The sequence below is a fragment of the Pantherophis guttatus genome, chromosome 3 (genome assembly GCF_059756535.1).
Source record: "Pantherophis guttatus breed Tessera chromosome 3, ASM5975653v1, whole genome shotgun sequence".
In the NCBI taxonomy this organism is placed as follows: Eukaryota; Metazoa; Chordata; class Lepidosauria; order Squamata; family Colubridae; genus Pantherophis; species Pantherophis guttatus.
This window is the reverse complement of record NC_142065.1, coordinates 166,978,802-166,995,843: the sequence shown is the minus strand read 5'-3', so window position 1 is coordinate 166,995,843 and position 17,042 is coordinate 166,978,802. Positions and strand designations below refer to the sequence as shown.

The 17,042-nt window shown below is 37.5% G+C and overlaps 1 protein-coding gene across 3 annotated transcripts in view; it reads right to left on the bottom strand.

Annotated features, from left to right (window-relative positions):
- Positions 1-8,339: 8,339 nt before the first annotated feature.
- The window catches only part of GATA6 (GATA binding protein 6), a 32,038-nt gene continuing 23,335 nt past the window's right edge, over positions 8,340-17,042 (bottom strand). For all 3 annotated transcript variants that reach the window (XM_034429587.3, XM_034429590.3, XM_087890503.1), the window contains exons 5-7: positions 15,304-15,391; positions 15,109-15,215; positions 8,340-10,035 (exon numbers count right to left, since the gene is read on the bottom strand). In XM_034429587.3, the coding sequence (XP_034285478.2) occupies positions 9,865-10,035; positions 15,109-15,215; positions 15,304-15,391 (366 nt within the window). In that variant the 3' untranslated portion in view covers positions 8,340-9,864. The remainder of the gene's footprint in view (positions 10,036-15,108; positions 15,216-15,303; positions 15,392-17,042) is intronic.

The window sequence follows — 17,042 nt, the reverse complement described above, 5'->3', positions numbered from 1 at the left end:
TCCTCTATCAGTTATTCTTTTGCTTCCGGGTTTCCTTGTGATAAATTACATTTCTCATGGAAAAAGAATTTGGTTCCCTATAACTTTCAGGAAAGTATACACCAATGAACAAGTAAATATATATTTTGCTTCCTAGGATGTCATTCTAATGAAAGTCTGAAGTGTCTCTTGTTGCTAGGATGAGCTCAAACTACTACCTTTTAATTGGCAAGATCCCAGTCTCTTCCAGCAGAGCTTTTCCAGAGAACACAGAATGTGCTCTTTCTACCCCAAGCCATTTGTTTCCTAATTTAATTATGAATCAGTTATGATATCTTAACTGCATATCTTGAACAATCATAAAACCTAATGTGCAATAGTAAAAATTATTGACTGCAAAGCTAGAGCCCTTAGAGGTTATCATAGCATGTTCTTAAGAATAGGTCAAGCTACTGGGTGCATGGAAATATCAGCAGCAAGAAGTATAGATGTCTGCCTTTCTTTATTAATTAGAAACATTGTAAAAATTAGATTAAGATGGACAAAGAAATTATTCTGAGGATGAAAGATTGAGAAAAACTAGATAGGATGATTGGTCTTGGTAACAATCAATATGCAGGTGGAATAGGACCAGGTAAATTCTTTGGTAAAAGAATTTCTGAATAATTCTCATGACCACAGAAAGTATACATGTTAACTACTAATATCTTCTTTTTCACTGAACAAACATCTCTTCAGTGATCTGCAGCCTTCCCTTACATCCCACCTTTCAATTAAATCTCAGAGAAACAGGTAATGGAGAACTCCTTCTATTAGATTATTCTAATAGTGGCACCACCATATATTCTGCCCTTGAGAAATTATTGGAGATTCTCAGAGAAAGAATTTAACCAGTTTCTTTGCTCACACAATTGTGAGAGATTTTAGAAATCCTAACTGAATATACCATTAGCTTCCAAATTTTAATGTGCTGTAAGTCATCCTTCTTTCGTTCAATAACAAACACCTTGTCCTTCAGAGCTCTCTCATAGCAATGTTACAGATTATTTCATTTTTTACAACAAACAGAACTTAACATGGTTTAACTATGACTTTCCCTACTGTTGGAGTAATTACAATTTTATATTCTTTTGCTTCCTCCTTGCTAATGACCTTCATTTCTGTTCTCTGGTATGGTCTTGGGTATAAGCCCAAACTTATTCCAAACCAAGCCTATAAATCTCTCATTTTAATAAAAGGAAGGACTTTAAGTGTAGTGTGTGGGCTTTTCTAACTGTTGGGTCAATGCTGGGCAAAGTACACATTTATTGGACCAAACTTGTGCAATAAACACAGCTCCAGAGACCTTTGCCCTATGGCTTCCTAACAGAATTTATGTTTTGTTTGCGTTTGGGGGTGGAGGGCATGTGGAAAAGGTAAGGATTGCTTCTTTCAGTGCCTTTATATTATACCACTTATGCTATGAAGGTAATCACAGAATAATATGAGTAAACCCTTTAAGAAAGAGCTGCCTGCCTAACACAGAGAAAATTTGCAGGAAAAATGTCAGTCCAGCCTGACAAGAATCTTACACAATATTTACAGCAAATGAGCGAGTAGAATCTTAGAGGGATATATTGCCATGTATAAAATTCTGATTTCTGAAATTAAAGCCTTGGTCACAGTTTACATCAATTTTGTTTTGAGTTACCTTGAGAGTAGCACCAAGCCCATGGTTTTTTTTTTAGAAAATATCCACCAATATTTCTGAAAATGGTTTGGGACAGGAGTGAAATGCTCCCGGTTTGGACCAGATTGCCCGATCCGGTAGTGATGGCAGCAGGTGGTTCGGAGAACCAGTAGCAAAAATCCCTGCCCACCCTCATGTCCAGCTGAGCTGCACAATCATCAGAGGCTTTTTTTTTACTTTTAAAAGCATTTTTTCTACAACCTCTTCAGCTGAAGGGGTTGTAGAAAAAAATGCTTTTAAAAGCTTCTGACGATCCCAGCTGAGTTGCCTGATCATCAGAGGCTTTTAAAAGCATTTTTTACAACCTCTTCGGCCGAAGAGATTGTAGAAAAAATGCTTTTAAAAGTAAAAAAAAAAAGTTGGCCACACCTACCCAGTAACATTACCGCCCACCAAGCCACGCCCACAGAACCGGTAGTAACAAATTTTACTCTTCACCACTGGTTTGGGATTAAATGGATCCCAGTTGATAATCTATACTTAAATTTAATAGAATCATAGGTTGAAAAGGACCTTAGTGGTCTTCCACTCTAACCTGCTCCCCAGGTCAGGAAGTTTATTACAAAGGATGCTATGGTGTACTTTATGAAATGCCCTACTAAAGTCCAAATACATTATAATTGCAGCATTCCCTTCATTGACTAATCAAATCACATTGTCAAATAAAATTAAAGCATTAAGATAACTCTGACATGATCTGCTTTTAACAAATCCATACTGGCTTCTGATAACAACTCTGTGACTTTCTAAATGCTCATCAGCTTATTACTTGATAATCTTTTTCTAGGATTTTTCCAAGTATTGGTTAAGATGATTGGTCTGTAGTTTCCTGAATCAACTTCGCCTTCCTTTTTTTTAAAAAAATGGAATAATATGGACTGTTCTCCAATTTACTGACACTTCCTCTGTGCTCCACGATTTCTCAAAGATTTCAGTCAGTGGCTCAGAGATGACATCTACTAGGTCCTTTAATACTTTGGTATGTAGTCCATCTGGTGCAGGAGATTTGGTCTAGTACACAAAATACTACAATCTAATCCCTATTATTCCAGTTTCAGAAATGGTCTACAGTACATAAATTCCTCATTCTTCTTCTAAATCTCTATTAAAAATAATGAAACAAAATTTGCCATGGGATTCCACTTGTTTCTTCTGTCTAACCAGAAACTATGTTTTAACAGACTATTTTGATCTGATAAATCTATCATTCACAGTGACCATGATTCTGTAATGACATCAGAAGTTAACTGCAACTCTGAGGCAAACACAATTATCCACACAATTTCATGGATGCAGGACGTGGTCCGGGTGTGCAAAGTTTGACTTTGGATTGCAATTATCCTGTATCATATTTCCCTGGAATTATAATCATTAGATTTGCAAATGGCTGCTTTTAATTCACAGAGATCTATGTTGGTTTAATACAGAAACCAAGCTCTGATCTTCTGGTTAATCACACTGCAGTTCTGTTGAATCTTAATAGTTAAAAATGCCTAAACAATTTAAAATAACTCTGTTCTATAACATGTGCAAGAGGGACACGGTGGCTCAGTGGCTAAGATGCTGAGCTTGTTGATCAAAAGGTCAGCAGTTTAGCGGTTGGAATCCCTAGTGCCGTGTAACAGGGTGAGCTCCCGTTACTAGTCCCAGTTTCTGCCAACCAGTTCGAAAGCACATAAAAAATGCAAGTAGAACAATAGGGACCACCTTTGGTGGGAAAGTAACAGCGTTCTGTGCGCCTTTGGCATTTAGTTATGCCGGCCACATGACCACGGAGACGTCTTCGGACAGCACTGGCTCTTGGGCTTTGAAACAGAGATGAGCACTGCCCCCTAGAGGCGGGAACGATTAGCACATATGTGCAAGGGGAACCTTTACCTTTATGACATGTGCAAGACTCTTATGTATAATTGTCCCCCAAAACATGAATTTAAAAGTTGTGAATAGAATTATCTGGTACATATTTATCTGTGTTACTTCCAGCAAGGGCCTGTAAATCAAAGCATTTTGAACATCTTAATCCCATGTTTGAAAAATGCTCTGGGGAGGAGAGGAGAAACATAAATACTTTTAGCTCTTGTGATATGTTGCAGTCTATCACTTCTCCCTGCTTCTGCTTTTGTTAAACATAAAAGGAAGGAAAATGGATTGAACGAAGGAAACAGCGCTATCACTGTCCCCTTTCTTCATTTCATCTTCCTCTCTTCTATATTCTTCTTTCCTTCATTTATTGGAAATGAAAGTGAAAATCCTACAAAGAAAAACTGCATTTCCTTTTACTGAAATTACAGTGGTGACAAGAAGTGAGGCATGTTAGAAAACTGTAGCTGCCTACGTTCCATTTGCTTTAGTTGTGTTCAGATTTTTATGACCTTTGGTCTGCTAAGACATATTCCAGAAGAAAGGACTTTACACCCATATGTGAACATTTTAAAAAAAACAAAACCCTTGGTTTTTCAAAGTTGGAAATCCACCAATGAGGCAAGATTCCACCCACCCAAACACCGTTTTAGCAAAAGCATTTAGCTTATTGCTCTTTCCTTCCTGCAATCCAGTGTAGTAACATCATCGCTTAGTACAGGCCACTCTCCATCTTCAAAATGACTCTACATCACCGCCTTTCCCAGGCTGGTGTCTCTGAGAAGTCCTGCATCACCAGTCAGTCTGTAGACAGCCTGGCTGAAAATGAGCTTTGCTGTCCAACAGCTCTGGAAAGCACCCATTTGGATAAGGCTGCAGGAAGGGCTGTTCTGAACTTTGCTCCTGGAGACATGTCTTCAGTTGTAACCATCTGTTTCTTCCTTTTCTCCTCCTGCAGTTTCAATGTGTGCATAAAAATAAACTTGCAACAAAGTCCTGAACTGAACAGATTAACAGAGTTGGAAGGGATATTGGAGGTCTTCTAGTCCAACTCCCTGGTCAGGCAAGAAACCCTATATCATTTCAGACAAATGATTGTCCAAGCTGTTCTTAAAAATCTCCACTGTTGAAGCACCCACAACTTCTGGAGGCAAGTCATTCCACTGATTAATTGTTCTAACTGTCATAAAATTGTCATAGGGTAATAGAGTTCTGACATTTCAAAAATGATGGATGATAAATTCCCTCGTACACGCATCTTTGCATGGTTACAGGTCAGCAAAATAATCTCCATTGAATGTGAGAACCAATTACTCTGCCAAGCACCATGTCTTTAAGGTGCTGAACAATTCTATCTGTGTTTGAACTATTTTACTTTCCATACAATCAGCAAAAATGTGCCAAGGACAAATTATTCCATGACATCAGACTCGTTTATCACACTGCTACTCCCTCTTAGTATACATATTTGCCCTTTGATACTGGTCAAAAAGTGTTTCTGTTAAAGAACACAAAGAATCAACTTGCCACTATGCTTGTCTTAAATTGAAATATTCAGACTCCTTGTATAATATGAAACCACTGATTAAAACAACCATGAGATCTGCATATGGCATGGATTGTTATGGACTGGGTGGATGGAGTGGTGTGGGGAAATCAGTTGTCTTCTCCTCAGAGTATTTCCTCTCCCCACAAACATTTAAGCCTTATGGGTTTAATGACTTACTTACAATGTGCCACCCATGCAAACTTTTTTCTTCACTGTCTGCGTATATAACAAATTATTTAATCTACAGCCTTCCTCAACGTGGCACCTTCCAGCTGAATTGGACTTCAACTCCCAGACTTTCCTAGCTGGCATTCAATTGCCTTTTGGCTTCTATTCACTTTAATAGCACCAATTACTTATTTGATAAAGGGGAGATTTATGTTTAGCTGTGAATGTTCATTTGTTGGTCTGTAGCTGAAACAATTTATTTAAAGGGGGGGGGAATTCTGTGATTCTGTAGAGTATCAATCTTTTGGCAAATGATATCTGCATCTTCAGAAAATAAGGCCTTTGAGAACATGAACTGGGGGATGCATTAGCTCAAGAGCTCGAGAAACTTTGTAGATTCCGGCCCTCTTCAGCCCACCTAGGATGGCCAGTGGTTAAGCATGCTGGCAGCTGCTGTGTACCATCTGGTAGCCACAGGTCCTTACCTCTTGGTACATGAATCTTTCTCCATCTTTTTTGCCAGAGAAGAAACTGGAGCAGAGCAGGCATAATTTCAGAACATAGTTTGGATAATAATCTAATAAATTAGTCAGGCGGGAGCAACAGGAGAAGCAACAAACAAGATCAGAGTGTTTTCAGAGTTATTGATGAAGTTTGGCAAACCGGCAATTAACTGGTTGCAATGATTGTTTTAGAGATCGGAGGTGTGTGCAGGAATAAAAGGTAAAATGGCGATGAACCAAGAAAATTGTGTAATGCTCCTCCTAAGGAAGAAAGAAGGATGTTTAATGAAAGTCCACAATGTGGAAGGTTTTGATTTCCCGTCTTATCCCCCATTTGAAATAGAAAAAAAGTCCCCCCCCCCAAAAAAATAGCTCAGTTCCACTGGAAATTTCAGAGTAGCAGCATACAAGAAAAAGGTGGTGATCAGTCTGTATTTTGTATAATGAGATTACTTCTGAAATTACTTTTAAATTCAAGGGAAGAAGCAAAAAAAGAGGCCAAACCTAGGAGGTTTGAAGCCAGACATCTAGCTATTCTATCAGGACCGCCCTCCTGAAGAGGGTAGATGTATCATTCCTCTAATTCTAGATGGCTGTTTTACACGTAAAGCCTATTTTCATGCTGTTTTACAGACGCTGAATATCTTCCCATATCTAATTTCAATGTATTTTATGCTCATTTGCTCAGCCAACGTTTACAGGCAAAACGGAGATTTCTAAATTAGATATACAGGAAAGGACCCCAACAGATAGCCCAGTAGCAGAAACTGGCAGTAGATTCTACACGGTTCCCATTGTCCTTAATGTTAAAAGCCAAATCACTGCAAAGTAGCCACCATACAACAAAAGGTAAGTTCTGCTGAAATCAAGGCAGGTTCATAAGACTTAATGAGTGCTTTTCACTAGTGATCACTATGGATTGAATTGACAGGACCTTCTTTAGAAATATATCTATCTCAATTTGATAAAGGATGGGGGGACCTGAAACCATAAAGCCCTTCCACTCCTTCTTTGGGGTCCACAATAGCTTCTTCAATTACACTTTCCAAAAGCTATAGGGACATTGTGAGATGAGAAGTGCACAACAATTGTAATATAGGCCATCAAATAGGCTTAATATACTTGGAAAACAAACAACCCTCCCCCTAAGCCAGGAAAAGAACAGAATGTCTTACGTGTATTATATGGCCTTATCAACTTCACTTTGTTGGCCTGCCCATGTAAACCTGCCACCCTCCCCAATTACAGTTTGCTCAACTTATCATGGAACATTTTAATTTGAATAAGTTGCAATGTTCATTGGCAATGAATATTTCTATTAAAAACGGAAAGCAAGGAACAGAAATGGCAATGGAGAGAAAAATTATTGGGAAAGGCATACAAGATTGAATATAGACTTCCTCCAAACCATCCAGCAGATCAGATTCCTAGGATTTCCTATCTTGTATCCCTTAATATCTATAAAAAATGTTGCTTTCACATTGCTCAAGATTCCTCTTTCTTTTCAAGATGAAACCCAAGGATTATTACAATAAATGTGGTTCTTTTTCTGCATAATGGATATCCTTTACATGCTATTCTAGAAACCTTGATTTGCTTTCATGGTATTCAAGCTGTTTGAAGCAGGGTGGATAAAAATATATATTTTTTATTTAAATCGGATTTTTTTTTATTTTTATCAAATTTATTTTAATAAAATGCTTTTGGAGTAAAAATCTATCTAAAGATAGTTTTCTATTCAAGATACATTAATAATTTAGTTTATTCAGCATGAAATGGATCTTAGTTATGTAGCATGAGGCTGTATATTCTGCAATATTGGGATTGTTGGTGAGTCAACAGCGGGTCAGAGGAGGAGCTGCTGCGGGACAGAGACGACAGTTGCTCTTTAAAAATCGACTTGATTTAAATAAAATCCACCCTGGTTTGAAGTTCCTGTTCCTGGTATTTTTGGAAATTTCAGCAATTCATTCCTAGTACCGTTTATTCTACATTTTCAAAATCATGGTATTTAAGAACAAGTTTTGGAACAAAAACAAAAATCTCAGTTTTTCACAGCCAACACTGTCCTGCTCTATTTTATCTTTATGATAGCAAACATTTGAAAAATTGTACTAAGAGAGGAAAAAAAAATAATTCAGTTCTCAGGATTGAAATAACTTTTATACAAAAGCTTGTCTCTTTATCAGTACACACCACTGAGAAGAAATGGAAAATAGAAATAAGCCGATTTCCTGGCACGCATAACATTCCAGTATTTCTTAATCGTTGTCGTAGCATCAACGTGTAAATGTAAGAATTTGGAAATTTGTAACTTGCAACAGGACAAAGATTTTCCTACACTTGAATCACCCACTTTGGTCTAGGTCTACCAATCAATCCTTAGTGTTGACAAAAGGGAATAAATAAGAAAACCTAATATTTACATTTATGAATGGAACAAGTCTGAATATTTTTTTAATTCTTACCTGAATTTTTTGAAAGCTCACAGGAAGATGCTTCTTGAATATGCTCCTTTATTTTGCAGTATATTAAAGAGAAATCACATATGGACAGAACACGTAATCTTTTTATTTTTAATCCTCTGGTGAAAACAACTTTCCACATGACATCCCAATATTGGCTTTTGCTTTGAAAAATTCATAAACCAACCTAGCTACAGGTCAGTCTATATTCTACAGACTGCATCCAATATTTGAAAATTGTTTCAAAATTCTGATGAAGTATTTACATATTTTGCCATTAGGTAGTAAAATTTTATTGCAATGGACACTTTTCTAGCACATACTTTATTGGTGGCAAGAGAGTAGGGATGACTGTGTATCTATCAAAGCTTATGACTAGATAAGCCAGCCCTGCTCCATAGGCCTAGCTACAAGTATTAGAATTCCCAACCAGCATCGATCTTCCATCATGCAGGGTTGGAGTTCTGGGTATTGCAATTCAACTCGGTTGGCGGCCAAGAGCTTTGTGGAAGGCTGGGTTAGACAGGTCAATCTTTTTTTTTCCTGAGAAAACTTTTGTTCTTGAAACGTTTGCTTGAAAATCAGAAACACAGACATCAAACATTTTTGTTGCAATAAAAAAAAACCCTATAAAGATGCCTAGTTTAACTTGTTTTCTTTTAAATTATTTATGTACCATTAAGTTAAAATGTTTACATTCATTCCATTCATTCATATAAAAACTGCGGTTAAATCTTATGCTTATGATTTAACACTGATTGCTGCAACAGAAATTGCACTTTTCATGAAAACAAAATTGTGTATATGCAAAAGGGATCTCTCTCTCTCTCTCTCTCTTTTTTTTAAGGCTACCCTGTTTACAAATTCTGACTGACTACATACAGTTCAGTCACATCGTAGACGCTCTACCTCTTCCATCACAGTATATACTTAAAAGACAATAATGCAAATATTTTAGTATACGTTTTTGTTAAGCAAGTTCTAACTTGAGAAGGGTGTACCAAATGTTTTCCTTCATTGGGCTTTACCGGAAGTTACTTCAGAAAAACTACCCAGAAAATACAGAGCAGAAGGCACTAGCTGGGAACACTGACCTGGGAGAATGATCAGAAACTGTCAAGTACAAGATATGCAGTTACACATATGGACAAGATGCACATTTGCATTGCTCTTCTACACTGCATTATCCGCTGTAATGTAAGCTTTGCCTACTTTGTCTACAAAAAGGAAAAAAAAATGTCAACATCAATCAGGTCTTGGATGTTGGTCACGTGGGAGTGAGACAAAGACACAATCCTCAAATACACAAGGCCAGCATAGATAGTCACGGTGAAGATCTATGAATAGTGCAGAAGGGCACTCCTTGTTGAGTTTAAAAAAAAAAAAAAGCAGTTCCAACTCCCTTGAATCTCTTGCAGATTGATGACTTGGAGAGTCAGTGTGGCAGGGAAGAAATGTTATCTAGAAGCAGGTCTGATGGGCAAAATGTCCCTGCCCTCACTGCTACAGCTTCTTGGGCTGCTTGATCAAGGCAAAAATATCCGACACAAGGGCAAATGACTGGCTGCAGCCCAGGGCAAATATCCACACCAGCGTTGATGTGCCACCAATTCACGCTAGAGCTAAGGCGCACCAGGAAGAATCTTGTCTCACAGAGGCTGTCACTTCTGCAGTGGAAGTCAGGCTGACACCGGAGTAGAGCCCTTCCTGGCCAGAATATTTGAGTGCGCTAGTCTCGGGACTGGTGCTCTCACCCCGGCTGGACATCACAGAAGAGACTGCCTGCAGCAAGAAAAACAAAACATTATTTTAATGTTCAGTAAAAAATAATCTCCAACTGAGATTAACTGAGGTGGGACAGGGAATTCCCAAAGAATAAACACCTGTTTACCTCTCTCTCCCCCTCCCTCCCTCCCTCCCTCCTTCTCTCTCTCGCACACACACAGCTGGTGCTGCTGCTTTTTCCACTGCTCAGATGCTCACTTTGGTGTGCAGCTACAGGTGACTGATCATCAGTCTGGGTTACAGACTACCCTGAGAATATTCAATACAAAGTTTCAGTGTAAATTCCAGAAATTGACCTTGTGATAACAGATCAGCCACTGGAATGGAAAAACACACTGACTGCTCTAGACAATACGTACTGAGTTGTTATGAATGATCATATCCTTGCAAATTCCAATTCTTTTAATCCTCACTTCTTCTTTAAGATGGTTAGCTCACATTTCACTATTTATGAGCTGCCCTTTTGGAACCAAGCCCACAATTTGCTAATAGGCTCCCAGAAGTAGCCATCTAAGAGACCAGACTGGGGCAAGCAACAAAGTGGGATTAAGTCCCACCCACCCCCTGCCCAATGGTGGGTTGCCCCAGTTCAGTCCGGTTCTATAGAACCAGTAGTAAAACTGGTGGGAGGCTCCATCCACCCACCACGATGTCATCATGGGGTCATCTGCGCATGCTAAACTGGTAAGACTATCTGAATAGTCTCCTCCTATTTGTTCCTAGGCCCTTGATGGAAGATGTTCATAATCTGGTGATTATTTTAAAATGAGCATAATCAGATGCCAGGGATCATTTTGAGTCTAAATTTACCTGCCTTCTTGCATACAAAAAAGAGGTTGTGCCTCAGTAACCCTCCTAAAGTTTTCAAAGTTTGAGTGAATTAAAGTGAGTTTCAGCTGAATATAATTGTTGTCTTTGTGAATTTTTGCTGAATCTCCACATTTTCAGTAATGCTTTTGGCACAGTTGTCTAGAAAAACGTAATAAATCATTTCTATCCCAGGAAAAGAATGTGTTTTCTTCTGTCCATTAACAACTTTTCCAAGAACTGAAAAACACTAGTGTCTAAAACTTCCTTCCTATTCAGTCATGAACATTATCTTTTAATTTGGAATTTTTCTGATTGGCAAAAAAAATACAGTGCAATATACAGTAAATGGCTTTCCCCAACCTGACTCCCTCCAATTATATTGGACTACTTCTCCCATTATCCCCATCTCCAGTTTGAACATCTGTTAACAATGGATAATGCATGGGAAGAATATCACACCTCCAGTGGCTGTCAGATTAGAGAAGTCTAACACAAAACACTTTCAAATCCATCTTACTCTATCTTCAGCAATTTATTCCTGATTGAGTGCCACTAGAATGAGGGATAGTTTGCAAAAGATCATTGAACACCATACATTTAAAATACAAAGAAAAACATCCCATTATGAAAGCAGCAGCAGAATTTAAAAGAGCTTTAAATCTAAACTAGGGCACTTTAACCGAAGTGAAATATGTGTATTTTTACAGTTATATGCTTTATATGCAACAAAGCACTTTTCTGTAACAAAATCTCTTTTGCTTTTCTTATAGTGCAATCAAGTGTCCGGATTAACACCATCAACTCATTTTCATAGGATGTGCATGAGCAAATACTTCTGACTTTTGGGCAGTGCTATTTCTTGACAACTGCTTTTGTATCTGAAAATGTAAAAATAGTTTTTGTACAGAACTGAGTTTGGTCAGAGGAGAGTTTTGCTAATATATTTGTAGACATTTCTAACAGGGTTGTGCAGAGATCTGTGCAGAGATCCAAATGGCAAAATTTAATTTTGGATGGGTCAGGCTGTCAAGAACTGTCAAGAACATCTTCAAACCAGATGTCTCAGGATCACAGAGGGCAGCTCTGTGAGTTGCTTCAGAATCTTTCTAGCAAGAAACCTAAGCATGCTCTGAATCATGTTTGCCCTTCAAGTTCAAATTTAGGTTTCAGCACAGTCCTAATTTCATCCTGCATTAATTGCCTGAATAATTAAATTACATACATTTGCCATTTCGAGTTACTTATAAAAATAATAAAGGCAAGTATGCAAACAAACAAACAAACAAATACAGATTTTTGTGGACAGTTCCATGGTTAATATGGGGGAGGGTCAGTGTGTGTCAAGGATGGAAAAGACAATGATGCCAAGTGGATAAGAGTATGTTCATGGACAACACCAAGAGCTTTATTTTACTATAAAGAGTTGGGTGGAGCTCTTTTGCTTTTTCATTTATGTTAACCAAATTTTAGAGATGAGACCTAAAGTTATTTTGTATTTTTTGCCTCAAATAATCTGAAACCTATGTTTCTAATTTTGAGCAATACTGACAGATTTCTGAAGATGAGTGAGGTTTTGAAGTGTAGTAGTCTATCTCTGCATTAAATTCTTATGAGAATGTTTCCTCCCACCCACCCACATGGCCAAAATGTCTAGAAGCCAAGTGATCCAATGCTTGGGAAGTCCTGTTGCGCAACATCTTGGCTTCAGTATTATCAGGCTAGGCATAATTTAAGAACGTATGACAAAAGTCAGTGCCCTGAAGTCAGTGCATTGGAAATTTATGAAGGTTACTCTTAGTTTTACCTTTATCTGTGCCAATAATCTGTGTGGGTCCCTAATCTGGGAGGGCTTTATATGTGGTTTTATTTTGTTATCCTGCCCTATCTCAACTTAGTTCTGTTTTCTCTGCCAGCACGTTTTGGCCAGAGATAAGGATTTTTCTGACAACAAATCCTCGGGGTCAATCAAAAGAAAGAATTTTTCTCTAGTTGAAAAGGATTTCAGCCAACTTGTGCCTCATCTCAGTCTACTCCAGACAAAGCACTTTTGATTTCAGGCTGCATGCTCAGTCTGTAAATTAATCAAATGCTCCTCACCATTGATACTTTGATTGAGTAAATATTTCTAACAGCTCGGACTAGATTTCATTGTTTAAACTGTATCAATACATACACTTAATGAAAGCATAGATAGCCACCAAGGAAGGAATGTTTCTTTTCTGGAATATGTCAAGGGGTAGGTAACATTCCAGGGATGGTATTCACTTACTTTCCCTACCGGTTCACAAATGTGCGCACAGGCCCCATCCAAACATGCGCCCGGTCTTCTGCGCATGCACTTTGCTGGCATGTATACCTTCCGCGCTTGCGCCTGGCCTCAAAAACTTGCCTAAATAGGATGGCATTGAGCCGGGGCGGTTGGGCAGGCTCACCCGTGATTGCCGCTACCAGTTCAGGTGAACCGGTCTGAACCGCCTGCATACCACCTCTGTAACATTCCCTCTTCATTTGTTGCAATCAATAAACCTCCCCCCTGATTTCCTGCAGGGAATTCTAATCTAACAAATGTGATCTGACATAATTAAGGGCATCTTAATTATGTTATTATTGTAGCAGGAAATAAAAGTGAGAAATATTGAAAATAATGGGATGAATCCAGAGAAATATAACTGCATTTTGATCCTACTGAAATTAATGGAAAAAGAAAAATCAAACGGAGAAAAAAAGACCCTGTTTGGTGTACTGGTTAAGGTGCTAGCCTAGAAACCAGGAGACCATGAGTTCTAGTTTCGCCTTACCTATGAAAGCAAGCTGGGTGGCTTTGGGCCAGTCATTCTCTCACACAAGGTTGTTATTGTGGGGAAAATAGGAGAAGGAAGGAGTATTATGTTCGACTCGAGATTTATAAAGTAATAAAAATCTAATAAATAAATAAATAATATCCATGGCTTTACTTAAGCTCTATATTTAATATATATTTAATATATTTGAACTAGATTGAATTCAATCTAGCAAACTTTCTGAAAATGGTTATTGATTTATCAGACAGAAGTCACCAGGGTAATGAGGTACTGAACTCTCGTTTTAAAAACAGACACGTTTCTAATTCTTGTGGAATGTGATGTATAATCCCCAAACAGAAAAGGAACAATTTGCTTTGTTAGAAATGGATGTTTTGTGATAAGTAATATATATTTAATATATTACTTGTCATATATTTCTAATATATTAATATAGTAAATATATATAAAATATAGGGCTTAAGTAAAGTCATGGTAATTTTATTTATTTATTCATTAGATTTTTATCCCATCTTGATTACTTTATAAGTAACTGAAGAAAGTAACTCTTAAGTATAATAAATCCTCAATGTATCTCCATAGAAATTAATGTGCAATTCAAATTTATATTTTTAATATGGAGTTAGATAGAGAATCCCATTGCAGAAAATTCTATAGCTTGTTCTGTAAAATGATGCTTGGTTTTGATACAAAGTGGTAACTTTAATAGGATCTTGTTAAATTGCTTTATAGTGGCTTCTCTTGCCTCAAAAGCCTTATAAATAGATATTTTGATAATATTAGAAAGTAGCACAGTACGAGAGATTGAATTACTACTAAGCTAAAAGGACATGGTGTGAGGTTCAGGTATTGGACAATGAATGGCAAGATCCATTGTCTCTCACTTTGAATGCTATCAGATGCTAAAAAAATATCTAGTTAAAATAAAAGTATATTTCTGGAAGGAATGAATGAGACTGAGATGTCATATGAATACAATTACTGTACATTGTTTTATAACTTTTCTGAGAATTCCCTCCTTGGTTTGCTGACTTTGAATGATTCTTGGTAACACTTAGAGAAAGGATGTTGAATGTGTACATGGACAATATTTTAGCCTATGAATCTTCCCACCTGGGATCAGAGCCAATGTCTACTAGACAACTTAGTACAATGTAATATATATTATACAACACAATATAATATATAATATACAATACAATATAATATATAATCCAATATAGTATCAATAAGATACGTGCCTAAAAGCAAACCTTTAATAAAGATGTTTGTAAAGTACTTTAGATTTACACTATGTTTGCATTTATAGGCAATTTCCTGAGAAATTTCCACTCCAGTATCAGCTAACAAACAGAACAGTTTATTTAGATTACTGTTATAATAGTAGATAAGATAAAAGTGGAGATAACACGAGCAATGGATATCTACTTGCAAGTATGGATTTTATTTTATCACTTACCCCTGAGGCTGTTTGTGTGCTTGGGGAAGCATTTTTTCTACAGTCATCTGAGTTTGTAGAAGATGTGGAAGTTGGAGTCATAGGAACAGCATTATTGTTATTATTACCTAGAAAGGTAACACCCTGCATTAGAACAATTTGCACCATAGAAAATTTTCCACCCCTGTTTAAACTCTTGTTTACCAGTATATTTACCAGAGCATGATTTTGTTTTAGCTATATTCTTTGGTTTTCGTTTCCTGGTTTGAATTCCCTCTTTTTTCATAGCAAGAGGTCGGGGCACCTAAGGGGAATGCAGAAACATAAAACATCAAATTTCAGAAATTATTTCCGAATTATTTCCTTTTATCAGCCTCCATCAGAGCCATTATGCCATACACCATTATGTTCATAGAGTGACCTTAGGCTTCAGATCCACTGGAAGATACCCTATTATTTATTCTCCCCACTGTTTCCAATTAGAATTGTTTTAAGGTTACTCTAAAGTTTAAAAATAAAATACATTAAAAAGCAAGAGTTCTGCCTCCCCCCAAAGCTTTTGGGATTAGTAAACCACTCAACATTTATGTCTCTTCCTCCTTTCAGGACTACTTTTTGAGTGTTCATATGTCCTGTATTTCATTAGATTGTATCTCCTATCTACCAGAAAGAGGATCAGGGCAACTAGAGTAAGAACTTTGGCCTTTTACATCAGGGAGAGAACTACCAGCTTGCTTCTGCCTCCTATGCTGGAGAGAACCTCAACACTGGATGACACTGGAATTAGGGAGCATTGCAGAAAGTACATTCTAGTTCCACCTGTTGTCCAAGATAACAAGAACAACATTCGAAGCACAACTTCAGGAAGAGATTAACCCACCTTGAATTGCAGATGAACACCATACTTTTAGGCTTTTAAGAAGACTCTTTGAAGAAATTTTTAAGCATCTATTTAGCCCTTTCCATTGTGAATTTTTTTCCTTTCCTTCCTCCCCCCTCCCCCCAAACTCTCCTTCTTTCCCATTAGATATAGGTTTATAGCAATAGCATTTAGACTTATATACCATCCAATCGCTCTATATACCGGCCAATACGCTCTCACAGAGAGGGCCTTCTTAAGGTGCCGTTGGTCAAGCAATGTCGGCTGGTGGCCCCCAGGGGGAGAGCCTTCTCTGTGGGGGCACCTGCCCTGTGGAATGAGCTACCTCCTGGAATACGACTGATCCCAGACCTCCGTACTTTCCGTAAGGCCCTGAAGACTTATTTATTCCAGCAAGCCGGCCTAGCCTAAATGGTTTTTTAATGGGAATTTTTAAATTTTATAGACTTGGGGTTTTAAATTGGGAAGCCGATTGATTTAATTTATTTTAGTTATCTTAACTTTTGTATTGTATGTATTTTAATTTTGGCTGTCCACCGCCCTGAGTCCCTTTTGGGAGAAGGGTGGTATACAAATTAATTAAATAAATAAATAAATAAATAAATAAATAAATAAATAAATAGGTCTTAACAGCACTCTCTGGGCAGTTTACAATATAGAACATTATTTGCATATTGCCCCCAACAATCTAGATCCTCATTTTACCAACCTTGGAAGGATGGAAGGCTGAATCAACCTTGAGCTCGTTAGGATTGAACTCCAGGTTGTGGGCAGAGTTTGTCTGTAAATACTACACTCTATCCACTGTGCCACCAGGGGTCCTTGGTGTAAATAAACAATATGTGCATGGATAAAAATAGACATTCCTTTTCTGAAACTTTCTTGTCTCTATATGATAAAAAGTGGACTCTCTCAATTAGTCTCCTTTATTATTTCTCATTTGTCAGCATTTAACAAGGAAGCTTATTTATTATTAGAATGTTTCTAACTGAAGGATACTTTAAAATGGAGAATAGTTCCTTTTCTTCTTATCATTCGCATTATATGAGGCCCGGCAATAGCAACAACTAATTAC